We start from the raw sequence: 27,652 nt of genomic DNA, 5'->3' as shown, positions 1-27,652 counted from the left end.
GGACAAAAAGGCATGCATCAAGATAAGCTGCATTTAAGCACAAGACCGACATGGCTTGCGCTAAGCAATACCCCACTTGACCAATGTAATGAAACTGCCAGTCTCATTGATGAAAATTGCTGGCAGGCTTCACTCACAGGAGCAACTGTGGGAAGGAGAAAGACAGCTTGCTCTCGGCCATGATTTCATGCACTCGAAGTTCAGCTCCCAGGCCCGTGTGGAAACGATATGTCTTGGAGCTGAGGCCATCAAAAATAATCCGGAGCTGGGCGTGCAGCGGTGTGCAGGCACGACGTGGAATGCACGCTGGCAAGGAGTATGTGCGCCGCCGGTCAGCCTGCAAACACGAGGAGTCACGATTGCAGATGATGTGCTCCGACTGAAAGAAACGTATGCATCAGGCACCAAGCGTAAATTTGAAAATTCAATGCAAGTGATCATCAGGCAGAGTTAGTGACGATCGGGAACGAGGTTAGCGGTTCGATTTCCGACCCCGACTACAGCCACATTTTGATAGGGGCGGAATGTAAAAATTTTTGAGTACCATGCTTCGGGTACACATTAAAGGACTCTATGTAGTGAATATTTATCCAGATACCCCTCACTATGGCATCCACCATAGCTTAATGTGCAGTTTCAGGACGTTGAACCGCACAATTTAATTCATTTGAACAACTTAAAACTCAGAGCCTTTCTAGCAAGTACACCACAAAGAAATTACAAAGGGCTGCCGATGCTGCTCCTCATGAACACCTTTTAGAGTAAGCACTGCATTTAAGGAACAGTCTTAACGATTGTTATCGCATCTGTTAGTATTTCTTTAGTAATTAACGCTTCACTCCTTACAAACTACAAGAACTCAATTGACAATTCTCATCTTACCGTAGGCCAAAAGAGGTCCTGTGCATCCTTCTTGCTTGTCACGATAAGCTCAGGTTCGAGTTCCCTAGCAGTCACAGTTACAAAACCCACGTTTTCATAGGACGGTGATCTGCAGATTAAAGAAGGTAAAAGAAGAAAAACAGATAACCAGAACCATTTTATGACAAACATGATGAACATTTCTTTAAGCAGAACTATTTCACAGAAGTTGATCTTGACAGAAGTACAGTGAACATTTGGGATCGAACTAAATAAAGAGATTATGGCTTAAAGCAAAGTGTGTTTTAAAGAGGGATCTGTCCTGCTGTGAACCCTTCTCAGTCAAATGTGCTGTTAAAGAACAGTGACCAAATCTTTAAAAGAAGTTAGGCTTACATGAGGGCAAGACGGAGGAAGCAGCCAGGCATCTGGACTAGTGTGCCAAGAGCAAATGTGGCTTCGCCTAGCAGAGTTTTCTGAAAAGCAGCAATGACAAGCACACAATATGTGTAAACAGGAAGCTCCCAAAATGTCCCTGCATTGCACCTTATATTCTCGTGTAAGGGCCATACTTCCTTTCTTTCATAAATTTGGGGCATTATTTCGAGGGTGCAACCCATGCGAGAGACTTGAGTAGATTTGTATCCGCTTTGAAAAGCTGATTTGCTTGACACCTGTGTGCAACAACCATGGGAAGTCTTTATTTTAGCTTCGTTTTCAACCATTCCGAAACTACACACAGGGGAAGACCACAGTGAAGGCGAGATGCCGTTACCGCTGTAGTGTCAAAGCTAAACAAAAGGTTAGTACCTTCCCGTTGCTCCTACGCATTCCACAACACCACTGTCGAAGGAACCGGCACATCTAAGCACAGCACCCAAAAATTCAATACTCAGCTACTGAAAGCAGTGAAGAACAATTATCAATCAATCAATCAACTGATCAATCAATCAATTATTTTCCCTTTGTCGAAAGGAATTATGTGATTTTATGCCCAATAGAACGCAGCCAAGTGACATTAATGTTTTAGACAAGGAAATAATTTTCAAATGGGAACAGTGCCTTGCGAGTTTTTAAATTCACAGTTATTGGGCAGGCTTCTGTTGGCGTTTTCTCACCACATTATAATGCTCACCAATAATATAAGAAATAAATTTGGCTAGAATTTCTCCTTTGGTATATTCACTAAAAAAAAAATAAAAGGGGCGGTTGTCATTTCTGCCGCACAAAAGTTGACTTGACAGAGCAAGCAAGTTCCATAAATTATCTCATTATCTTGCACATGCAGCAAGCATGCATGAAAAAAAAAGAAAGAATAACTAAATATTAATCACTGAGCATGTGCTGATGGGCTGGTTGGTTAATGGAAATTAATGGAAATACCTTCATTAGACAACTTGGCTTCAATGTGTCACTACAAAGATAAAGAAAATGAAAACTTGTCACTCACAGTGGACGTGACTCGCTCCCTGACATCGTAAACACACAGCTTGACTTCAGTGGTTGCACATGCTTGTTTCTTTAGGAATCCCACGGTGGTCAGGAAACATGGGTTGCTGCTCCTCTGCACAGAGAAATAAGCAGGGGGTACTTTTCTATGCAGGTTATTGCTGCCACTGTGTTCAAAGAAATTCATACACAGGCTACCTCGGCTCTTTTCTTGACAAATTATTACAAGCCACATTTGGGGGAAGTTCTACTTAGGGCCTGAAATTGACCAAAAATTGTGCTTGCAGTTCTTGCATTATGCAAAAAAGACATGAGGCGTGCAGACAGGACACAACATTAGAGAAGTGGACAACACGAGTGTTGTCCACTTCTCTACTCTTGTGTCTTGCCTGCACGCCTCACGTCTTTTTTGCATAATGAATCTTTACCAACTAGCTCAGCTGTCTGTCGTTCTAAGCTTCAATTCTTGCATTTTCACATATGCAAGAACCTCAGTTCCTATCTGTTTCTTTCATAAGGTTCCGAGACCCCTCATTTTCATAAGATTTTATAAGTTTCGTCCCAATAAAGATGCTTTGAAATGTTGTTTCCTTGACTTTCAATTAGATCTTAACATTCAACTAGCCTCAAACCATGCAAAACTTTAGGTCAGACCACACTTATGCTTGCCAGCACGCATTCACTCCTGGCTACTGCTGGCTAGACGCCTTGGCAGACATTGTTGAGTTATTGACAGCATTTCAACATGCGCAAGCTGGGTGTGGCTACTATCTGCTAGTCAAGCTGGTGCAGGACAAAGCTGATCCGCACCACTTAGCATGACCAGACTGGAGCACATGAGTGCAAGCACGAACTCCAGTCCTGTCATGCAAAACGTTGTGCATACATACTACAGTTGAATGTAGCTGTGTCTACTGCGTAGTGTAGATACCACGGCCACCGTGGGGTGCCATGACAACCCCGCTCACTGAGTGCACTGTGGCTCACCAAGGACAACCGCGTTTGGCGCGTCGTAGGCACCAGAACCGGAAGAAGTGGCATCTATGTGAACATCCAAAAGCAAAGTTGAACTGCGCGCCACGGTGACATTCAGTAGGCAGAGCGTTGTGGACACGGCCCACTAAGCCATAGCCTTTGCAGTGCAAGATACTGAAGAAGGGGCGAGAGCACTGTAAAGGATATCAAAGGTGACTTTTGATTGCCAATATCTTCACTTCTGCTGAACGCATTGAGGTACTTCCTGCTGCATATATTTCTGAAATAGTCTAGTTTAACAAGTGCATCTCCCGACTTCAATAAAAAGTGTTTAAGGCCCCTTTATGAAGCAATTTTCTATCTTTGGTTTCCTCAAACATATTGTTACGGGAAGGAAGAAGCATAGGTGTATCTACAGATGGCTTTAAAATGGCTGAGTCAATACACTAGAAGAGTGATGGCCCACCTCGTTTGTCCTCGGCACTGGATCTGGCTGCACACTACGATAGACTACTGCAGGATCACCTCGAACCCATAGGACTCCTCATACTGTTCTACTGTGTCAATGACTTCTTGGTGTTATTCAGTGCAAAACCAGAAGAAGCCCCTGCCCAAGTGGAAGAATTTTTTTTTTCTTTCTAGTCTATCTTCCAAGGCCTCATCTTCCCTAAGGAACTGCTGATAGAAGGCGTTATCCGCTTTCCTTATCTGAAGCTCCTCCTCAGCAACAGCCACATCTGCTGGGAATACACCCTTCGCTCCAAGAAGCACCTACTGCCCTACACATCGGGTCACTCAAGAATTGTTAAGCGTGCCATTGCAGTAGGAGCCCTCAGGAATGCCTCCACCTGTTCCTGCCATCATGTAATTCACCGGAGCTTTAGCAACCAAATCCAGTGCCTTAGAGGAAGCAGCTACCCAGAAGATCTACTTTGTTTATTGAAACAAGTTCTTGCCCGAGAAATTGGATATCCCAGGGACAAGGCAAAGCCTGAACTCGATAAATCAAAACTAGCCGTTATCCCATACATGCACAAAGTTTCCCACAGGATCAAAAAGGCAGCCGGACGTGCTGGGGTTCGTGTCGTCTCCTCGGCCCCCAACAAACTCGGCTCCTTATGCAGAAAAGTTAATGACAGTCAACCCCACAATGGTGCGTTCAGTAGGAATCACCCTGTGCAGTGCAGCAAGGAAGTTGTCTATGAGATCACCACCACGTGTGGCAAAACGTATATCGGGCAGACCGGACGGTGCCTCAACGACCGGTTGCGAGAACATGCATACAGTGTAAAAAACAAGAATGTGAGCAATCTCGCCATCCACTGTGCCAATTGTGGGTACAAGCTGGTACTTCAACACACAAGGGTTCTGCGCCAATACTGAAACAGTCAAGCATGGGAAATCCTTGAAACCTTCATGATGAAGCGAAAGGGCCCATTATGCGTCAGCTCCCCTTCAATCGCCCTCACCGACAAGGAATACAGATGTCTACTTGACTAATCATCATCTTTTTGTCAGTTTTTACCGTCAGACCCATGCACGACTGGAATTTTAAACCCTCACCCCTTTGTTTCCCTCCCCATTCACCCCTCCCTTTTCAAGCTACATGTTTGTGTACACACAACAAAGCAACCGTAGGCAGTCATCGCCCCTCCGGTGTTTCTTCCGTCTGTCTGTATTCAATGCTGTTTTTCTACCATGGAAGTAAGCTGTTGATGACTTTGCCAATAAACTATCGTCTGCGATAGGTGAGAAGTTGACGAGGTGCGCTGTGGTCTAAGATAATGTCACAAGGCAAGGAGTCAAGCGACGCCTGTACCGCAACTGGTGGAAAGGGCTCTTGTAATGGCATAGTGAGTTGTACAGCCCGCGGTGACGGCAATCTACCTATTTTCGCCATTTGATATAGGGAATGGTATGAGAAGATCATTGGAGATGCAAAAAAAAGGGTTGGTTGGTATGTCCAGAAGCTGCAGCAGACCAGCAATATATTATGTATATAGTTTGACCGCTTGTGTTTCTCTGCACCATAATATGATAAATGAAAATGTGAAAAATGCAGTCTGAAGTGCTGCTTCTTTTAAGACTTACTTCGACAACTTCTGTCTGAGAAAACTTGCTCCACAGTCCATGCCGAGGCCTTCCAGTAAGAACGACAACAAGTGGGTTGGGGGCTTGGCCATCAGCGTCACAGCGCAAGTTGTCGCATGCTGCATGTGGTATGAAAAAATAGGCGTTTCTCAAAAGTCCCTTTACTAATTCATTCAATTCATTCGAGCTTTACCCATGGTGTAAGCACATTGACAAATGCCCTGAACCTTGAGATACAGCAGTGTAGCTGTAGCAGTGTAGCTATATGCAAACATATGAGCAAGAAAGCAAGAGGAGCAGGAAAGAAAAGGTAATAAATAGATTAGGATCAACGAATAATGCAAATGAAGAATAAAACACACTTGATGACATCATAAAGAAAATTAATAAAAGGAAGCTTTTATGGGCTAAAAGTGGCATTAAAAAGTTTGAGAGCAAAGTGGCAACCTGACACTTGCTACTGCTGTTCCAGTTTAAATGTGTGGAAACATGCTAATTGGAAGAATATATGCTGCCGCACATTTTGAGCCCATATTTGTGGAAAGTGGGCCTAAGCACAGGATTTACTGCAGCTGCTTGTGCTTTACATAATGTTTGGCCTTAATTCCACAATTACAGTATGTTCCCGTTAGGTCGATACTAATTAAAAAGAAATTAGTGAAAATCAATTAATGACTGCATTGACAATATACAGATAAACTTCGTTGTTCATCACTGCTGCTACAACTGCAGGCCAGCAAAAAATATTATTTTGTCTCAAATTCCCCATCATTATTATACAGTACTGCTGAAACATCTCATAGATAATGTGTTCATCATCAGTGCATGCCTATGTTACGTTAAATCTAATGCACTACCATGTGCTAAGACTCTAAAACAGTTCAAAGTGTTAACCTCCTAAGCACTCATGCCTCGCTACTGTTCTTGAGCATTCACTTTTTCAATAAAAACAGATTTAATACTAATTCGCATCAAAAAGATTCCATTTCATAATTTTAAGATTTTATGCAACCCCACATGCTCTTCTAAATATAGCAAAATAATTCATGTTTCCACCTTGTGCTGTTCCAAAGTTACAGGGTAATTTGTAGGGTAAACCATAGCGGGTGAAACTGAAACTTACCGTATTTTTCTGCATATAAGACACAGTTTTCTTCCAAACTTTTCATTGATGCATCTTATGTATAGAATTTGCTGAAGGTGGCAGGTGTTACACGGCAGCACTGGGAGCACAGATGCTTGTCAATGTGCGCAAGCTCGCATTCTACGTACGTACGCATGCGCAGGTGGTGCGAAATAGGTTGTGTGCATCGAAACACGGCACTATTTTAGCCCTTACTCCATTGTTTTGGCGTGGAGGTGAGATCACACAAGCATCTCGCTTTCCAAACATTTGTTTTAGCTCCCGCATCACTGAGTAGGTGTATGTTCAATTTACACTCCTCCCTTGCCATGCTGACAACTGCTGATGAAAGTGCGGCGTTGGCCCACCACGGTAGTTAGCGAGAGCAAGATGCTCGCCAAATATCGCCCTAGCTCACCCTTGATATCGGCTTGATATCGGACTTTCCTTGGGTGGCCAAAATCTCCGGTAGATCAGCAAAACTTAGTAGTTGAGCATGTCAGGATCGCGTTAAGTATGGCATTTCACGATGAGGATACGTGAGTGCGAACCCACAATATGTGAAACGTGTGCGTCTTATGCAAAAGTGCAACCTATAAATTAACTTTTCTGCAAAAGTGGTTGTTCTTAGGGGGGGGGACTTATACAAGGGTGCAACTTGTACAAGGAAAATATGGTATATTCTTTATTTTTATTTTTTTCGAAATGCAGATTTTGGTTTGTGCTGTGACATCAATGATAAAATTGTCCAATGAAGATTTTCTTTTGAAACTTTGTAGGTTGTTTCATTACATATCAGGGCATGCAATGGACTAGGATTATCAAATTCTACTCATAATACTCGAAGCTGTCTGCGCTGGACGCATGAAAGAAGACGAAGAAATGGGCTAGGGGAGAAAATGAAGAAGTTGGAATAAAATGGCGGACGACACCTGTTTCACTGAGATTATGTCATTTCTGCTGCCGTTCTAGTTAGGAACGCTACAATACTTTATTTTGTGGCCTGTTATCTCTGATCATAGGCTTGCAAAAAGCTAGTTTTTGTGCGTCTGTGTTTAGTTTTTCATTGATAATTCCCAAAGCATGTATAACATTGCACAGCTCATAGGTATCCTTGCATAAATACCAAAGCATTATGGAATAGTGCAATTGGCTTCAAAGGCAGAAATGGTGGTGCAAGGGACGAATTTGCATTTTTTTATGAAAAAGATTGAACAACGACATTACGAAATGTTTTTGATAACACTGACCACAAAAACAGCATCAAAACAATCTTTCCAGCAAGGAATAGAAGTCCCATAAACTCATTCTCAAAAATAAAAATTTTTCTTCACAAAGTGTCATCATACCTTAATGCAGTGGCCTAGTCTGGTGTTTCTTTTCTTTTTTTTACTTCTCAAGGGCACCCTCCCTCTCTCTCTCTCTCTCTCTCTCTCTCTCTCTCTCTCTCTCTCTCTCTCTCTCTCTCTCTCTCTCTCTCTCTCTCTCTCTCACACACACACACACACACACACACACACACACACAGAAACAAATAGAGAGAAATAAATGTAAGTGTCTTATTCGAAATCACAAAGTACAATAGTAACTTTTCACTCACCAAGCCCAAGTTCAAGGAATGGCTCATCTTGAAGTGGGTCTTTTTTACCTGCAAAATAAGCAGCATCAACATGAGCATCATTATATGGTATAAGATTAATTTTGTACTGATACCTCGTGCTACATCTTGCTAAGAACCAAAGAGCAAATAAATGAGCCTGGACGACCTGACATTTACTTATGTTTTACTAAACACAGCAACGGGTTTATGACATTGCATGAACCCTAGTGAGACTACCTATGGGATTCACAGATTTTGTTAAAATTTGACTACACATCCATAAGAACAGTTTCCAGTTACTTCAAAATATTGCACTTATTTTTCTTGGGTACTCTGCCTCCTCAGTTTGAAATATCTACCGGGTTAATGTTGCTTGTGCTTCAGGAGAAAGCTCAAAGCAACTCAAAATAAAAGGTCGTGGTTGAGCTCATCTCACCATGACTGTTGATGGTAATGTGATTAGCATTCAAGATATGTAGCAACACATCATATTCATGAAATCCCATTTGTTTAAAGAGGTCCTGAACCACCCCTGGGGCTTGGTGAAATAACATAGTCCACATGTAGCATACGCTGCTGTGAACATCTCAGCCAAGCTTTGCTGTCATATGCAGTGTGTGGAGCTAGCAAGCGGATTGCAAAGTCACCTTTCTTTCAAACGCTTTCTTTTCAACAGAAGGCCGTGTCTTCCCTCTCTTCTGGACGGTTTTATTTTGTCATTGGACGCTTTATTTTGTCATTCCCTTATCCAGCTGCTATTCAACGATAGCTGACACCAAGCTGCAGTTTGCTACATGGCGTAGATATCGCGGCCGCCGCGGGTTGCCGCCTAGAGTCCACTAGCTAAGCGCACTCTGGCTCACTGAGGACAACCATGTTTGGCTTATGTTTAGCACGTCGTAGGCACTGAAGGCAAAAGTCGTGGCGTCTATGTTAATATCCAAAATGAAATTTGAACTGTGCGTCACGATGACATTTGGAAGGCGGAGTGTTGTGAGCATACCCCACTGCGCCGTAGCCTTCGCAGTGCAAGGCATTGAAGAAGGAACAGGAGCACAGCAGAGGCAGTATTTGACTGCCAATAACTACGCTTCTGCTAAGCGCATTGAACTACTTTCTGCGGCGAAATATTTCTGAAATATCCTATTTTCACCTCAAATGCATTCCTACACTTCGATAAAGAGTGGGTTCAGGGCCCCTTTAAGATCTGTAGTGGTGCATTCTGATATTTCCGTAGCATCAGCTATATTTATTTATTTATTTATTTATTTATTTATTTAAAATACCTTACAGGCCCTATGGGGGCATTGTGTAAGGGGGGCTACAAAATCAAGGGGGAAAAAATAGTAAACAGCCTTCTAAAGTGTAATACAAAAGATACGCCTCAATGCAGGGCTCATCAACATTACTACCAAAAACATGTAAAAGGAACAACTGAAGTAATGAAAGGCCACAAAGGTACACTTAAGGAAATAACATGAGTAAAACTCAACGTAAGGTACTAATACTAGAAAGTAAAATACACGAAAAATGAACATATCAGGGAGTACAATTCTTGAAGGGATATTTAGGGAAACAGACGCAAAAAAGCTATAATATATACAGGGCATACAAGTGAACATGTGACGCAGCATAAAATAGCAATTCATAGGAGCGAGATAGCAACGCATCATTAAAAAAAAATTAGAAGAAGTTCGAAGCACATCGCCAAGTGTAAGAAACAAGATAAAGTGATTTGTAAGTGCTATTATGAAAAATGCTCGTGTAGGAGATGACGAAATTTTTCTTGATCTGAGCAACGTGATCAGGCAGATTGTTCCACAAGCGAATGACCGTAGTGAGTGCGGAAAAGTTAAAAGCATGTGTCGTACCGTACATGCGCGCAAAACTGAAGTGGTTATTTAATCGGCGAGACGTGTTCGAGGCGATCTGGATATGTAGTGTGGATTGTGTGGCATTATAAACATATTTGTGAAACAAGGATAACAGAGCGATATCACGGCGAAGAACTAAAGGCTGTATGGCATGATCGAGTTTCATTTGCGTTACGCTGGAGTGATGGCTATAATTACATGAAATGAAACGGGCAGCTCGGTTTTGGACTGATTCAAGCATGTCGATTAAGTATGTAGGATGTGGGGACCAAATGGATGATGCATACTCGAGCTGTGGACGAACAAATGTCTGATAGGCCAATTTGCGGGTGTTGGAAGGTGAATTACCCAGATTACGACGTAGGTAACCTAATGTCCTTGAAGCTTTTGCGCAAACGGCTGCAACGTGGTCTGTCCAGGAGAGGTTTTCGGTTAGGTGAACACCCAAATATTTATACGATACTGTATGTAACAAATCTTTATTATTGACGTTGTATAAAAAATGTGAGTTGTCACGCTTACGACTAAAAGAAATTACCTGACATTTTGATACATTTAAAGCCACTATAGTCCCACTTAGCTATGGCTTGCCAAAGTTGCCCATGAGTGGGGGGTATAAGTATTGTATGATAGTCCATGCAGTGAAGACGATGAAATGATGAAGAAGGAATGACGTCGATGGAACAACAAAGGCAGTATGTGGATGACGGCATTACGACAGCGGTCTGACAATGAATGCATGACGGCTGTATAACAACAAAGACATGATGATGATGGCATGATGAAAGTCATACAACAAAGATGTAATGACGACGACGCAACAACTACGACGGTGTCACAACCATGAGCACATATCTAATGGCCCAAGATATTGAACAACTTGGGCCACTGGATCAGCATAGAAGGGTTGATGACGATTGCATGGCGAAAGTCAAATTACAAAGCTGGAATGACAACAATGGAACAATCCCTACAGCATCACAAGCACACTCAGTGCCCCAAGCTGTTACACAACATGGGACTCTGTGTCGGTATGACAGAAAGACAGACAAACAGAAAGACAGACTTGCAGTTTGCAATACAGTTGAACATGGATATATAATCTGAAGGGGATCCCAAAAAGTATGATAAATAAGTAATTTGATATACAAAATAAAAATATTGTAAAAAGATTTGATGGGATTTTACAGCTGTGCGTTCTACACAATAATTCATTACATGTGGGATCGACATATCCAGGTTCGACTGTAATATGACTTCGACGGACAGACAAATGGACGGACGGACGGACGGACAGACAGACAGACAGACATACGGACGGACGGACGGACGGACGGTCGGACGGACGGACGGACAGACAGACAGACAGGCAGAGACTCAAAATGCCTGAAGTAGGCAAAGAATGCTAACAGCACTAAAATAAGCTTTAGTCTCCTGAAACAAACCAAATAGACTGAATACTAGGACTTGCAGATTGCCCCCCCCCCCCCCCCCCCCCCGATATAATATGACTCCGACCAAAAAAATGCAGCCCTCCAAACGCCTGCTGCTGACTCACTAGAAGACGTGTCCACATCCTGCGAGCGCTTCCCAGATGGCCAGCTGTACAGGCCAGGATCGGACTCGCGCTGACGTGACAGGAGACGAGCACGGAGAATTTGCACTTCCTCGCGCACATGCTCGTAGCTAGAGTCCCGTAGCACGCTTGTCCATGCCTCGCGCTCCGACGAGCCTTGGGCAGCCATGTGTGTAGCCAACTCATCCCCTTCAAAGGCTGCACAGTAATTTCAGGGCTGATTCATTGCAGATACAGCACATCTTGGCACATATAACTTGCATACCAAATGACAAGCCTCCGAAATGTACAAAAAAATTTGTAACCCCACTTGGTATTCTTAACTTCTTTTTATGGCTTGTTGCTATATCAGTTGCTAAATGCAGGAGTGCAAAACATGCAGACACAGAGATGGAGGTGAACACCACAGCATTGTGGTGTTTAGCTCTGTCTCTTTTCATGCTCTTACATCTTGCAATGCAATACCAACGCGGCCAAACATCCACTCTTGTTGCCATGACTTGTCATTATGATCACTTCAAAAATGAAATGAAATTATTGGATTTAACACCCTGCAGCAACACACAGGCTATCAGAGATGCCGTAGTGGAGCACTGCAGATAAATTTTGACCACCTGAGGGTTGAAGTGTGCCTAAACCTGAATACATCAAAATAAAGCTGCTGTGGCTGGGAATCAGGCCCATGACCTTGTGCTCAGCAGCAGAACGGCACAGCCATGGAGTCGTTGCAGCAGCTACATCACGATGACCTTGTTGTTGTAGCCCCCCATGTGTAAATCGGACCTAAACTGAGAAGCAGCTATAGCATCTGAACTGAGTTTCTTGCTATGGATTTAAATTATGAAGACAGCTGTTCTTGTGCCGTTTTCATATTACAGGTAAATGGCTTCCGGTCTTAACAGTGTAACTGAGGTTCTGGTTCAATGGCCCTTTATAATTTTTTTTTCTAAAGAGACCTTTAAACAATGTATCTGGTATGGTTAATGTGCTCTTCTATTTCATATAATGACATTGCCTACAAAAATAGACGTGCATGTTCATGCTCATTAAAATTGTCTTCGTGTCTTGTTGCCTTCGAGGCCACAGATGGCCCCCTTTACATTCATCTTTATGTCACAGTACCACTTACAATTTCCAAAACAAAACCAACTATGCAGTAAGAGCAGTATTACATTAAAAGAAATATGATGCCACTAGAATTTTTTATCACTGTTGTTAATGCCTTATGAGTGTAATGAGTGCTAAAGAAACATTAAGACAAGCTCCATGTGGTTGCCTGAAGCAACTACAAAGACCAAATACGTAATACTATAATCACAAATTTTGCGTAAAGAGGCCATTTTTCCAGTGTGGCCTGGTTGGACTTAGTCATCTTGACAGCTGAAGGAATCCATAACACCGCTATAATAAAATAGTCCATGCATATAACTGGATATAACAATGCTAGAGCACAAGTGTAAGTGCAATGCAAATGAAGTGGCCTATATATGTGACCATTTCACCTTAAGTAATAAAACTCAGTTCAGAGTCTATGTCTATTATGTTCAATGTTTTTCAACACACCGTTTCTTGCCTGCACAATGTGCAAGAGTGCCTCTTTAAATGCACTCCCTCACCTTTCACATTATTCTGTCCAACATGTTCAATGTGGCCAAGAAAAAATGCAAAATGATTAATACCAAAGCTTATCGATGTCAGATGATACAAGTAATTGAATAAATGCAGTACAAAAAAAATAATAAAGTGTTGTCAAACTATAACAACATGGCATAGACAAAGAAAGAAGCCATGTGGATGTTTATAGATCAACATAACGAACAAGACAAACACAAGCACACTGCTCTATCTTTTTTATTATTTTCAGCATGGTGGAAAGTAACAAAAGTCATCACTCACGGTAGCACAATTTTCAAGGATTAAGGCCCACCTGTAAAGTTTGAACACCTCCAATATCTTTATAAGCTAATCTATAGCATAGAACTAAAATAAAAAAATTATGTAGGCCAGGTTTATTCCCCAAAGCAGATTGACCCGGGATGTCATGCGAACACAACTCACCAATGGTGAAACAATAGAGGCCTCCGGAAATGGGGCCATCCTTCACAGAATGTCGCTCGAGAACAATCACTCCAACCGGTTCAGAACACTGCAAAAATAAAAAGTGTGCCTTCTTTTTTTTTACCTCCTTCACAGCTCACCAAGCCAGGTTTTTCCCGTCAGTATGACACACATTCAATTGCATGCTCTGTAGATTGGACTGCTGCAGTCAGCAGGTTGAAAATAATTGTGCATATTTCTGCACAGAATGTCCCAATTTAATTGCTGATAAATCAATCTGCTGAAAATTTATTTTTAGTGCATCACTGCATTTTCAGTGTCACTCATAGTACACAATATAGAGCTAGGTTCTGAATTTATCAGCCAGTTTCATAGCATTCCTAAATGTGAACTCCATGCCTCAAACTAGAAGAATGACAGAGGCACAGGCAAAATATTGTCTGTTTATCGTGGAGTGCTTATCAAAATGTGAGCTGCTCGTAAGTGGTAATAACAACACAAGAACAGAAGCCACCAATGTGGCTGCACAATGACAAGGTCAGCAACTTTCAAAGCATTCATCTTTACATGCTTTTCTTCCAGCAGACTTCATCCCTAACACCAGATTTTTTACAGTAATAGTCTAAAAGGAAATGTCCTTGACTGATGGAGCATATTTCAAGCACGATTATTTCTCTTCGTGCTTGTGATTCTGAGGAATACACTTCGAATGTCCAATTGTAGATGACACACTAAACAGCGAAATATGTTTTTAAGGAGAGATGACAGGAGGCTGCTAGGCAGATTAGGAGCAGTGTTATAACATTTCACAGTAATAAAAGTAATAATTAAGTATACCATCAACAATGACAAATATATGTTACACTGACCACTGTTCATTGAAACATGCCTTGGATCATTACAATTTGTGGTCTTCATGCAAAACAAGGCATAAAGGAGAAATCTGTGCAACAAATGGCAGAAAGTGTAAACGGCTTCAACATTGTCCTGTTTGCTTAATTAGATAAAGCTATACACCGAGTGGCACTAGCTGAACACATGGCATGCTTTGTAGGCAGTAACTTGCCACGTATTTACCACCCAACATGAACACGTTGCTTATGCGTAATAAGCATTTGAGTCATATGCACTGCAGAAGACAGATACTACTCATATTGAGATTTACAAGCACCACAGTGTAAAGTGAAATATGCTGATTTGCAGGAGACCAGCCTTGATGACTCAGTGGCCATTGCGTTCTGCAGCTGGGTACAAGGTTTCAGTCTTCATTACTGGCCTCAGCAGCCACATTCTCAATAGGCTAACAGGCAAAAACACTGATGTGCCTGAATTAAGGTACTGTACTCAAGGAATAATATGCATCACTTTAAGCCTAACCAATATGCATACTTTTGTTTCCCTCATCTTCAGTTCGTGTTACAATGGCATAGTTTTCACTCTTACACTAAGAGTCCATGTCACCTTCGGAAACCACCAGAGTGGTAAAGCTTCGCATTATTATGACCAGATGCGTAGCAGCATGACAATGCACTCCCGAGTAACTGGACTTATTGGATGTTGTATTTAAAATTTCCCTGTCGTGTTTCATTTCATGGGTACTGCGCATGTTAAAGTCAAAATCAGTACAAAGCTCTTTCCTACGACATCCCTCATAGTCTACAGTGCAGCTTCTGAACGTAACCGCCCCCTTTTCTATGCCGCTTTCATTTCTGCGCATTCCGTCTGCTCTAAAAGTGGTAAAATTTTTATCGTCTTCATGGATGTCACCGATTTCAGTCAACAGAACTGTGCGGACAAGGTACTGTATTAATGCTACTTGAGGGACAATTAGCGGAACTCTGGAGACGTATTCTTGAATGGTCGCTTTTAGCAATATCACATTCAGTGCACAATTATTGGCTACGTCACGGGTAAAGGATAGTATCGCGGAAAGTGATTGTCCGAAAATACCTCCCCTGTAAAGCTAGAAACCCTTGAAAAGTTGCTTTCCAAATGAAAACCTTCACCCACACACCCACTGTAGTAATTATTTGCAGGGGAATGTCACTGTAACACAAACAGGACCCCCATGAGCATTGCAAGGAGCTTCCACTGGAAAGAATTTGGAATGATTGCGACAATGTGTTTTGAAGAATGTGGGCAGGGTTGGGGAGAATACACCTCCCGATGGGAATAATGCTTTTCGCCTCCAAGACTTTAAAAGACCCGAGCTACAGTGAGTGTGTGGATGAGGGTTTTTGTTTGGAAAGCACACGGAAAGCCCTCACACAGCACAATGTGTGACTCCTTCTTTTGCTTGTGCCTCCTCCGAGCATGTTTCCCGAAATCTGAACTGAAATATTTTCCACATTGGTGCAGAGAAAGATGCAAGAAAGTTAGGACCTTTGTACTTCCGTTTACAGCTACACAGCACACTACAGCACCTCCTTATCTGATCATTCCCCTCGAAAATAGGCATGTTGAGACAAAAATGCGGTCTGCAGAGGACATTGTGGATGGAAAAAATATTTAAGGGTATTTAAGATTTAAGAATTTTCTAATTGCAATGGAGTAAGAGTACTTTAGATCTGTGCCAACTATATTTTATTTTCTGGGATGTTAAATATGATAGCAGTTATTCACATCAGACAAATCTTGCCTGCAACTTCAGCTTACAGGTACTAGTCGCATACACTGCATCCATTAGCTATGCCAGGTGTAAAAACAGGTTTGTACTGAGAGCCGAGTTGGTGCTTCTTGCCTTTGAGAAGAGTGCCTAATTGATTAAGACATTGCCACTGGCCGTGACAGCTCTCCTACGATGTCTTGTCAGCTACTAGTCGTGTGATGAAAACAAGATGATTTCAAAGGCAGGTTTCATACATGTACGATATGCTGGTGTCTGTTGCAGAAATCATAATGTTTTTTTTTTTTTTCACATGGGAGTTGAAAGCCATAAAATCAGGAAAAAGTGTACAAGGCGGAAGACAACCTATTCACTTAGCACTCTATAACTTGTTCAAATTGGCCTGCAGCTTTGGTTGATGTATGGGATTTCTATATCCCAAAGCTACAGATTGTGTTATAACCCACAGTATAGAAGAGTTCCCGAATAATTTTGACCCCCTGAAATTGATTTCGTGGACGTAAACCTAAGCACACAAGTGTTCTTACATTTCACCCCGATCAAAATTTGACTGCTTCATCCAGAAATCAAACTTATGACTTTATGGTCAGCAACAGAATGCTTAGCCACTGACTAAGTGGCTTGCAGCAAATGTGATACTCCAATGAGTCAAGTCAGGTTTGGAAAATTAGATAAACGATAGATGCTGGAGAGAAGGCACATCACTCGGCTTTTTCATAAGAAAGGGAATTGATAATGCCCTTTTTCTTGAATTTGCCACTTTATGTAATCTGTTTTCTAAAGTTGCAACTTAAGAAGTGAATGTGTGACACAACTATTTGTTTCATAAGAAGCCAACAAACAAAGACACCAAGGACAACATAGGGGAAATTACTTGTTCTTACTAATTTAATTAAAGAAATGATAAATTAATGGCAATGAAAGTGGATAAAAAAACAACCTGCCACAGGTGGTGAACGATCCCACATCTTCACATTACACGTGCGATACTCTAACCAACTGAGCTACCACGGTCCCATTTCCCCATCCACTTTCTTGGGTTTTTATGTTTTTACTACTACAACTAACCTTGGCAATGTTAGCCATCACTACCACTCACAAACCTTGACGGCGGATGTCTTTTCTGCTGCAGGTGTCACAAGTACGTGATCTTTTTGGGTGAAGGCAACTGGCCAATAAACCCACACATGCTACCTGAAGGCATCAATGTTGCCGGATTCAAAACTCTCGTTCATGTAATGTGGGGCTAACCGAGGGGCCCGATTTTTATTAATCATATCATAAGAAGCCAACAAACAAAGACATTAAGAACAACATAAGGGCAATTACTTGTGCTTACTAATTGAATTAAAGAAATAATTAATAAATGGCAATGAAAGTGGACGAAAAAACAACTTGCCGCAGGTGGGGAACAATTCCACGTCAACGCAGTTGTTTTTCATGAGCTTTTCCTGCATAGCTTTCCCTTCATAGCCACAGAAGTCGTCCATGACTATAGTGTGGGGTGGGCGACCAGGGTGGGTATTCTGTAAGCATCCACTAAAAGGACTGTTCATTTCAGCGTGCGCTGAATGGATAGAGCTTGAGAGGTGGTGGTGATGATTGGCGCCGGCCTTACCGGCTTCAAGCTCTATCCTAACAACATGCGCTGAAATAAACAGTCCCCACTTAGTGGAAACTTACAGAATAACCCCCTTATGTTTCACGCTTTTTAGCTTGATTCATAAACACAGCAATCTTATCATATTGACAAGGTGCAACATTGCATCCCATTTTTGCAGAAATGTTGATAGCTTTGAGGGTCTGTGTGTGGAGCAATGCAGCTGTACAAAGAGGATGTCAGCAGCAGCTAATCCATCTAGCACACGGAAAGACCAAATCATCGAGCCTGTTTGTATCTTTGCTGCCCCATAAGTTCATTCACCATTTAAGAAAACCGACACAATTCATCTGATGATGAACGTCAATTAATGTTAATGCGATAAGCATTGAAGCAATGCAGCAACACATTGCACTGCTAACACCGAAACATGTATGCCCAGCCGTGCTCCTCTCACACTTCTTACTGCAGACGCTGCGTCATCAAGCGGAGCCTTGTAGAAATAAATCATGTACGAATGGATCTACCTGCAACCAGCAATTCAACTGCGAAATTGTTGATTGTGACCTTCAATGATCGTGCAAGAAGTGTGGTTACATTATTTCAGTGCGGGTTTCAGGATGCTTTGACGATGCATTTTTGAGCTGACACTGGTAGCCGTCTCAGTATGAACCTCAGGGTACATTCTGAATTTGGTAAGAATGGGGTTAATATAATGGTTAATTAGGCACACGTTTTCATACCTACACCAACTCACAGCGAAACAAATACAGCGACTGTAGCAGCTCGTAATGAGATTTACAAATCAAGACATCGCGTAACTTAGCGCGCAGAGTATGACAGTTTTAATTCCTAACCAAAGCCACACGACTAATCTAGAAACACACTTACCGGGTCTTTCGTCTTGTAGTAGAAGAAAAGGTTGCCCCTTAACCGGCACCACCGTTCCGTGAAGACTGCGTTAAGATCGAGAAATGTAATTAGTCAGGCAGGCCGGAATATCCGTCGGGCAGAACGAAAGTGTCTGCTTCAATGCGCCTTCAGGTTCTGGTTAATTAAAAAACGCGCAAGATTATTGCATCCCACGTGACAGCAATATGGTTCAAAACTCTCTTCAACAGGCGGCTGTATGTAAGCAGGTCAAGAGAGACAAACGAATACAATTAAGAAAAAAAAAAAAAGGCAGTTTACCATCATTTCGCCTGAAGAGTCCTTCCTGTCGCTCCTTGATGAAAAGCACACCCTCCTTTTCGAATTTGTACGACGGCTGTGATGCGACGGCGGCGATTTCCTTGGCATTGAATCGCATTGGCAGCGAAATTCATCAGGTCCGGCTCAAAGCAACCTGTGAAGAGGTTAATCTTATGCGCTATCAATTCCGTTATAACACGAGCAATGCGGAAGCAGCTCTGGCCAATGGGGCTATACCATAGATGGCATAACACTGGTTTATACGTTACACTGTCTCTCGGATACCGTGTATTTTACAAAAACATATATCAGACCACTGCGTGCAAAAGCGCAATAAGATAGCGTAGAACAGCTGACTGAATGCTCGAACGATCAGATCGACAAGTGCGAGCACAACAACTTACCGTACCGCTGTTCCTTCCCCTACGATCGCTGCGATTTCAACGTACGAGTGAAACATTTGCGAACGAAACCGACGAAACCTACGTAAGTATGTGGGCTCTTTCGCAGCCCAAAACGCGTTCACAAACAAAAATACGCTTCAAACGAGAACTAACGCCAGCGCACAGCCGACGAGAAATCCCGATGACCGGCATCACTAGTCTCGCACAGGGCAAAATACGCAATGAATTTCCACGTAATAAGGCGTTCAATATTAGTAAAAAACAACTGCTATTAGTGCAGTTTATATTGAATATTTAATTAAGTGGCAGCTTCTCACAGCGTATTTTAATGGCACGCTGCGCTTCACGTATCATCATCAACCAAACTACGTGACGAAAGACGAAACGTTTTTATATTCTGTGACCGAACTGCCCAAAAGCCATCCGCTGGAAAAGTGCGTGTGGTTCATTAGCCGTATTCCCCTCCCGACAGCCAGCGAGCTGCAGTATTTTTCTCCGGCTTCATCCACGTCACCATGAACTCCGAAGAAGAGCTCAAAAGTTTTATTGAAGGCGAGACCCAAAGGCAACGGTACCAGTACCTCGTGCACGATCTCACGGAAAAGTGCTGGGATGTTTGCATTGAAAAACCAGGCGCCAGGATGGACGCGAAGACAGAGAACTGCATTCAGAACTGCGTCAACAGGTTCATCGACACAACGAACCTCATTGTCGACCGTCTAGGAAAAACATCCATGGACTCGGAGCTCGTACAGTGAACTGAACTTGCGTTTACCTCCTACGCCATGGGCTCCGATGGGTTGCAACTAGAACTGTCGACCGCATAGTGCGATTGCTGTAGCAATAAATGCCTATTTCATCGTTGTTTTTTATACTTTATAGTCTTTGTGTGCGTTTCCGTGTATTGTACGAATACGGGACCAGTCGGTGTCACTACGTTGAACTTGTGCCCAAAGTGCTCCGAAAACTGAAGCCAGACTTACCTGAAAGGTGCCGAGTAGAAAGCTTTCATTTGACTTTATTCCCCATATGCCTTCCGGCAAATTCTTTCGAATAGAAGATTAAAACTTTGCTAGCACTGCTCGCAAACATGTCGCTAGGACCACGGTGGAATAATTTTTCTTCCACCGTGGCTAGGACCGCAATTTCTACCGCGCGGTTAGAGCGCAATTACGTCATGCGTCAGTCTTTAAGCGAGGTAACCCACAAAGTGCCACAAAACATTGCGATCACAGCGTAAGCACGAAAATGTTAAAAAATGCAAAATCATATTGCACACATTTAAAAGTACGGCGTTATCGCATCCTGCCTCAAGAGCTTTATCATGGAGCAGTTATGGCAACAGTCGATCTGTAATGTTTGTATTACTAATACACAAACCAGAACAATATCGCCAGTCTGAAGATTGGCAAATACAAATATAGGTGATAAAAATGAATTACCTGCACGCAAGTAGCCCCACCAGACTTCTCGCATTGTGCAGGCTGTAAAAGTCTGTTAGAAAATTCACACAACAGTTGCAGAGTCCAGTTTCTTTTTTATTGACTTCAAGCAGCTCAACACAAGCAAGCAATAATTCAGGCATCCTATTTGAGTTCCATTATTACAAAAATAATGCGCATCACTCCAGCAGTTTGTTTATGGCAGCTAATGCTTGTGTAGCAAGAACAAGGTCCATGAGGCAAACTACGGAGCAAAATTAACTGCAAGAATAAAGTGAATACCACTACAGCAGCCAGATTGGGTTAGCACTGGTAAGCTAGGTCAGTACACATAGTTGGGCGAGTTGGTTAGTCTAGTACAGTGGCTCTCAAACTTTTGGCTGTTACTGACACCTTTTACTTGTAAATTATTCAAGGCTGTCCTCGCTCTAGGAGTAATCAAAACACAGTCATGAACAACCAAGAGCTATTACTGTATTTTCACATGTACAACTCGCTACCATGAGTTTTATGATACCCTGACAAGGGCAGCAGTGAAAGCTATTGTACAAAATAAGGATTGTTTTGGAGCTTTAATTTGTACCGACAATTGTGCTGCACAGATTTACAAAGTATTACCACTTTGTGCAGTTACTTGTGCAAGTTGTGTGCAGACTTCTTTCGGTTCTACTGAGGCTTGCAACTGCAGTCACACATTATATGCATGACAATACAGCATGTTTCGATCTGCCAGAATTACATATTAGCTTTCTTTACGTTAGTAACAAACAACAATCAATGAAAAAGTCAATTAACAATATTGTCCGGCAATCCTAAACCTCGAGAAAAGTGACATTATATATAGAAAGTGCCTGTTAGTACAGCTACGCTGGTCATAACAGCACAAAATGAAAGATTTACTTGGCGCAGAATCAAAGAAATTGTAAACGTTTATGAAATTTCCACATGGCATGCGACGTCATGCATGTCTTTCAGTCAATCATGGCCTCATGTTCTGTGTCATGTTTTCTTTTTGCATTTCCACATTCTTTCAACACATTAAACTTCATAGATTAGCTGTGCGGCATTTGTTTTTTTCCAGAAGTCGTCTACAAGTGCACATTGGAGCATCGAGCCACATATGAAATCATACTGTGTCAGCTAAGCTGTACGAGGTCAAGTTTCGTATTCATGACAAAAAAGCATTTCACAGAATTTTCCTGGTTTGCTGATGCCTGAAAAAATATGTTCCCGGTATTTGTGGGTTGTTTATCGAGGACTGCTAGACAATATAATGCTGTGGTGCTAGTAGACGTGCTAAAACTTTCCAGAGGACCCCTTTGAGACACGGATCGTGGTATGAAAAATGCTGTTACAGTAGATTTTGTGATCTGATCACAGTTCAAAGCCAATTCTCACAGTTAATAGACATTTGCTTTAACTTCATTCTGCTGCTTCAAGCAATGCAAGTCAAAGACATACAGTCTTTGTAGCTGCTGAAGAAAAAATTTGTAAGTGATCGTTACTACTGCCTGAAGCATCTGCTTGTGAAAGCCTAGAATAAGCATTCCTCTGGAATTGAATAAAAGAAAAGGAGTCTATTGAATGTAAACTGGCACCTGAGTGAGGCATGCCAATGCAAGAGAAGGACTTAGTATTTTCAGATTAAAAAAAAAGAATTGCAAGGCAGTGCTCATGGACCACCATGCACAAATCTGACAAACACAGCAGACGTATATAGAGCGTCTGCTATTCCTTGCACATGTTTTTTTCCACACAATGCAAGAGAAAAATTCTTTGACATAAACCTATGTGTTAAAAACAGGTCCTAACTTATAGATGCATTCCTCTTAAATAACAAAAATCTCATAGTCAACCAAAGCGCGTGACAACTAGAGTAAAAAGGCAAGCCATGTGCAAAGTTAAGCCAAACAGTGTTTAGTTAAAAGGCTTCAAAAACAGCAACCTCAGCTAAAAGGCCGAAACTGTTCTGCCTTCCAGAAGAACACACACGCACCAATCTAGCCCAAGGTATAGCACTTGCCGACCTGCCACACAGTTATAAGTGCGTATGTTCACACTGCACTTTGGTAAAAAGTGTGAAAAAGGAAAAAACACTTTCTTGAACACACAGAAATCTGTTGTCTACAAACACACAGTACACCATAAGCTTGATCGAGGCACCAGCAGAGAGCAGTCTTTTACTATCCTTACCCTTATGTACACGCACACACGAAACAAAAAATCCATCATGCCTTGGGCAAAGCTATGGCAACTGCACAAATTTCTGACTAGAGGAATGGCTGCAACAAATTATACGTGTGCAATAAGAAGCAACACATACAGACAACAGGTCAGGAAAAAAAGAACACAAAAGGAGGCAAGCAGAGCATTTTAAGAGGCACATAATTGTGCTCCACTAGATGGTTACATCAGCCTTTCCATGTAACTATGAAAAGTTGGACAACCTGTCTACACCTCCTGAGAAGTAAAAGATGTTGGTGGCCACGCCTTCCCTTAATGTGTCTGTAAAAATAAAACAAAGAACAGAAAATGGTGCTCAAAATTCACAAGGAACAGAAAGAAAAAAAAAGCCAAAAATGACAATCCTAAAAACTAAATGCACTCCTTTCAAAGGGTCATCTTAAGCAAAGGCATTGGACATTACATGAAGAAGTTAAATTCCTATTTGCCTACAAATAAACTATACCTAATATATATACACAAAAAGCAGCAAACAATCAACTTCAATGTCTCAGTTAGCTAATGGGCCGGCCACCATAAGAGGCAAGCCTTTCTAATTTAACCAGGTCAACCCCTCCATCCTTTCATCTCGCACTGAGAAAAGTGCCCAGTGAATGCCGCCTCACCTGATATGTTGGCAGAGTGGAATGCTAACGAAGACTGCATGGTTGCATGACACACACCAAAACATCAGACTAAAGTATTATTGTTTCTCTAGCAGATACAAAGCAAGAAATGTTGTTTCACTTATGAAGGAAACTGTATGCTGAAGTAAAGAAAAGGAAAACTAAGAATGAGAGAAAGTAAACCAGGTAAAATGTCAGAGAGGAATACTGTGTTTACTAATGCAATCAAAATTATGTGCATTCTGTCTCACCACTAGCAACAAACGCTATGGCTCACACCTGCCAATGAAGAATGAGAATCTGCTGCAATGTCTCAAACCCAGAAAGGCTTGCCCAATGACCACCGTTAATCTTTGCTTGATCATTCTATTCAGCTGACTTGCATGTGGGAGGATCATTGGCAGACATTAAACAAGCCCTTCTCCCACCTGTCGCTCATATTTGACTGACATGACTTATTTTTCGCACCAGTGCATGGAATTGGCAAGATGAAGCAAGTATAGGCCACAGCTATCTTCACAATCAATCACATTTTGCAGCTTCAAGACATGAAGGCAATTATGTGCTCCAGACAGCATTTACGACGTCCTCTCGACTCTGGGTGACACACAGAGTGTAGTGTCACAATGGCTTCCATGTGAAACACTTCCCTAAGTTTTCTTGAGCTATGAACTTGCGAATCACAGTATTGAACCAGAAGTATGCAGCTTAATGATAATCGCCTTCATTGTGCCTTTGGGAGATTATACAATACAAGCAAAAATTTGGCAACTCAGAGTTAAATATAATAAAGCTGTGTGGAATTCAGCATTGAAGTAAGCTCATGGAGATTTCAAAAGCGAGGGCTGAGCATGGAAAACAAGTGGGCACATTATTGTAGACAAGCAATGTGTAATTTAATGATCAAATAAGTCACAATGTCACCAACCTAGTCCCAAAGCAGTGTGACATGATGACAAATAAGCTCAACTCAACCAATTAACTGCACGGTTACGCATAGCATGGCTTCCTTTTGTGCTTGCTGCACACATTCTTTTTTTTTTCACCCAGTAGAAACAGTCACGTGAAACACACAGAAGAGAAGAATGGTGCTTGCATTTTTCATTTGCCGTCGTCTTTTGACAAACGCATGCTACCACAGTGCATCAACAGCCTTGTCAGACACGCGGAAACCGTGGCATTGGGCGCCCTGAACATCACACAACAGTTTCGGTCACAACCTCAGGCAAGAAACACCGCAGCCGTGCAGTGCAAACCAGATGGCTACACACCACGCCACCATTGCTGCAAAACGAAAACAAAGCACAGAGGAAACGGTGATGGCGCTACTGGGGATTCGCAGCGAATGAGACAGTACTGAGTAAGACTAACTTAAGAAAAAAAGCAAGGTTCACATTTTAAAGAACTGTGAAGCCACATGGCTGGTACCATACCGAATGCACCGAATATCAAACATGGGGCAACCAATGATGCACTGCTACATGAAAACAAACAACAAATGTTGTACCTGCAACATGTTTGTGCAGGGCCCTGTCATTCGTTTACAAATGACCAGGATACACACATATCCTGTCTTGTGACTTCCACTAAATATGGTGTTGACGACTGCCATCTCGTGACCTTGCCATGACTCAGTGCCCTGTAACATTCCTAGCATTTAGATACTAGAAACTGTGGCAATTACACATCTGTTGTCATACCAGGCATCAATGCAGTGGTACAAAAGCACAGCATTTTCCTTACTACACAACAAAAAGAGATAAAGAGCAGCCAAAAGGATCCTGAAGTGGTCAAGATCATTAATGAAAGCATATTATAAACGGTGTGTGTGTGCACCTGCACACCCAAGACTTCCAAAACAGAAACAGCTGCGCAACAGCTCCAATAGCTGCACAGTATACTGCACCTGCTCTCCGGACTTGCTCAGTCATGCACCTTCCAAAAATATGTGTCTGTCTGACAGTGTAGACACATGCAACACAGCACAGGTCTTTGAAACTGAGGGAGACAGAGAGAGAGCAAGAGGGAAAAAAGAATCCGAACACCACTGCAAGACCAGCATCAAAGCATGGTGTGTCGCCTCATCTTGTACCCATCCCCTCCTGGCAGAATGATCGCTGCTACAATCGTCCCAAAGACAGGCTGAGTGAGAGAGAGAGACAAGAGAGGCCAATGCTGGAAACTAGGCCTAAGCTTTCGCGAGCCTCACTGCTCCAGCCAGGACGGGGAGTTGGAGTTTGGGTTCTTCACCTTGATGTTGAACTGCTTGAGGGTGGCCTCGAGCGAGGCCTGGTTGCCCGAAAAGTAAGATGACACCGCATTGTGGAACAGCAGCAGCTGCTTGTGCATCACCTTCACCTGCAAAGTTGCAGCAAAACAGAAAGAACGCCGCTTGAGGGCTGCATGCCTGGAAGTGCCCGGTAGATTTTGCGTAGACGGTGCACAGAAAACGAGGACAGAAAGGAACTGACTGGAACATGTTTAGCACTAGACATGTAGACCTGTTTGTCCCCTTTGTTCTCAGTTTCCATACGGTAACTACACCAAATGATGCCATACCAATTCACCCATACCATTATTCGTCCAGACTGAATGAACACAACCGTAAAGTGGTTTAGCACTCCATGGTAGAACTCTGCATGCATGTGTTCAAGAAAAAGGGCAACTACTGGTGAAAACAGCCAATTTTTTAAAAGCAAAAAGAATTCCGGTGATGCTATCTCTGACATCATGGCTGACAAAACCTATGGCACAGAAAGTTTGGCAAAAGCAGAAGCCTTCAACGTTTATTTTCATTCTGTGTTCTCACGGTCAACTGTCGAGGTTACTGAATTGCATGATGTCCGAGAGTTCACACAGATGGGGGAAATCGAGCTGTCTGAAGATGGCATCGTATCATTACTACAGAAGGTAAACGTTCACTCGGCTGCCGGTCCCGACTATATTTTCAATTCTGTGCTGAAGAACTGTGCACTGTCTATAGCCCATTTTTTAACTCAACTGTTTACGATATCTGTGTAATTAGGCTCTTTGCCCTCGGACTGGAAAAATGCAAATGCTATTCCAATCGGTGAAAGCAGTACAAAAACGAGAATATGCAACTATAGGCCTATTTCACTCACAAGTGTTGCCTGTAAGACACTGGAACATCTCATTTATACAAGTATAATGGCACACTTTTAAGAAAATAGCTCTTTTACTCCAACGCAAGATGGTTTCAGAGCTGGCTTTTCTTGCAACACTCAGTTGATCGAATTTCGTCATGATATCGCAGCATTTATTAACTATGGTACACAGGTGGACTGCATATTTTTAGACTTTCGAAAAGCATTCGATACAGTATCTCATACCCTGTTACTACAAGAGCTGTCTTATCTTAATATACCACATACTCTCCTAAAATGGTTGGAAGCTTATCTTCTTGAAATAAGCCAATGCGTGATTCTTGGTGGTGTCCACTCATCTGACGTTTCCGTATTATCAGGTGTGCCACAGGGGTCCATCTTGGGGCCTCTGCCTTTTCTTATAATTATAACTGATCTAAGTAAACAACTGCCATGCCATCTTAGACTTCATGCAGATGATTGTTGTATTTACCGTGCAATTTCATGTAAGGCAGACAGCGAACAGCTACAAAGGGATCTGAACAATGTTATGTCTTGGTGTTCCACTTGGAACGTGACCCTCAATCTGTCCAAATGCAATCTGTTAGGATTCACGAACAAAAGACAGCCCCTGACGGCAAGCTATGTCATGAATGCAACACAGTCGTCCCTTGTGATGGAATATAAGTGCCTAGGAGTTATTTTTCCTAGCACATTAACATGGAATGCGCACATAGATTACACTGTATCGAAGACTAGCCACATATTAAACTTCTTGAGACGCAATTGAGACAAGCACCGGCCTGTCTAAAGGAAACTCTGTATATGT

The 27,652-nt window shown here is 42.2% G+C and overlaps 3 protein-coding genes across 9 annotated transcripts in view; 1 reads left to right on the top strand and 2 right to left on the bottom strand.

Annotated features, from left to right (window-relative positions):
• The window catches only part of LOC142579087 (inositol polyphosphate-4-phosphatase type I A-like), a 57,713-nt gene extending 38,054 nt beyond the window's left edge, over positions 1-19,659 (bottom strand). Inside the window, exons 1-11 of one of the 2 annotated variants that reach the window (XM_075688943.1) lie at positions 19,429-19,659; positions 19,025-19,178; positions 18,725-18,789; positions 13,608-13,695; positions 11,532-11,747; positions 8,100-8,147; positions 5,377-5,495; positions 2,312-2,425; positions 1,258-1,337; positions 883-991; positions 138-337 (exon numbers count right to left, since the gene is read on the bottom strand). In XM_075688943.1, coding sequence (XP_075545058.1) covers positions 138-337; positions 883-991; positions 1,258-1,337; positions 2,312-2,425; positions 5,377-5,495; positions 8,100-8,147; positions 11,532-11,747; positions 13,608-13,695; positions 18,725-18,789; positions 19,025-19,142 — 1,157 coding nt within the window. In that variant the 5' untranslated portion in view covers positions 19,143-19,178; positions 19,429-19,659. The remainder of the gene's footprint in view (positions 1-137; positions 338-882; positions 992-1,257; positions 1,338-2,311; positions 2,426-5,376; positions 5,496-8,099; positions 8,148-11,531; positions 11,748-13,607; positions 13,696-18,724; positions 18,790-19,024; positions 19,179-19,428) is intronic. The other variant, XM_075688944.1, reaches the window with a different exon arrangement.
• A 129-nt stretch (positions 19,660-19,788) lies between these two features.
• Positions 19,789-20,530, top strand: LOC142579089 (mitochondrial import inner membrane translocase subunit Tim8 A-like). The gene has a single exon (XM_075688952.1). It carries the CDS (start codon positions 19,944-19,946, stop codon positions 20,184-20,186), a length of 243 nt encoding a protein of 80 aa, XP_075545067.1. The 5' UTR covers positions 19,789-19,943; the 3' UTR covers positions 20,187-20,530.
• A 415-nt stretch (positions 20,531-20,945) lies between these two features.
• Arfip (ADP ribosylation factor interacting protein arfaptin) overlaps positions 20,946-27,652 on the bottom strand; it is a 29,173-nt gene continuing 22,466 nt past the window's right edge. For 4 of the 6 annotated variants that reach the window (XM_075688945.1, XM_075688947.1, XM_075688951.1 and 1 more), the window contains one exon: positions 20,946-26,077. In XM_075688945.1, coding sequence (XP_075545060.1) covers positions 25,925-26,077 — 153 coding nt within the window. In that variant the 3' untranslated portion in view covers positions 20,946-25,924. The remainder of the gene's footprint in view (positions 26,078-27,652) is intronic. The other 2 variants (XM_075688946.1, XM_075688948.1) reach the window with 2 other exon arrangements.

Source organism: Dermacentor variabilis, chromosome 4 (genome assembly GCF_050947875.1).
Source record: "Dermacentor variabilis isolate Ectoservices chromosome 4, ASM5094787v1, whole genome shotgun sequence".
In the NCBI taxonomy this organism is placed as follows: Eukaryota; Metazoa; Arthropoda; class Arachnida; order Ixodida; family Ixodidae; genus Dermacentor; species Dermacentor variabilis.
Note: the sequence above shows the minus strand (reverse complement) of the source record. Positions and strands in the feature narration are given on the sequence as shown.

What these genes read in the sequence shown, in the direction of transcription:
- LOC142579089 (XM_075688952.1), top strand. Translation starts at nt 19,944, where the DNA reads ATGAACTCCGAAGAAGAGCTCAAAAGTTTTATTGAAGGCGAGACCCAA.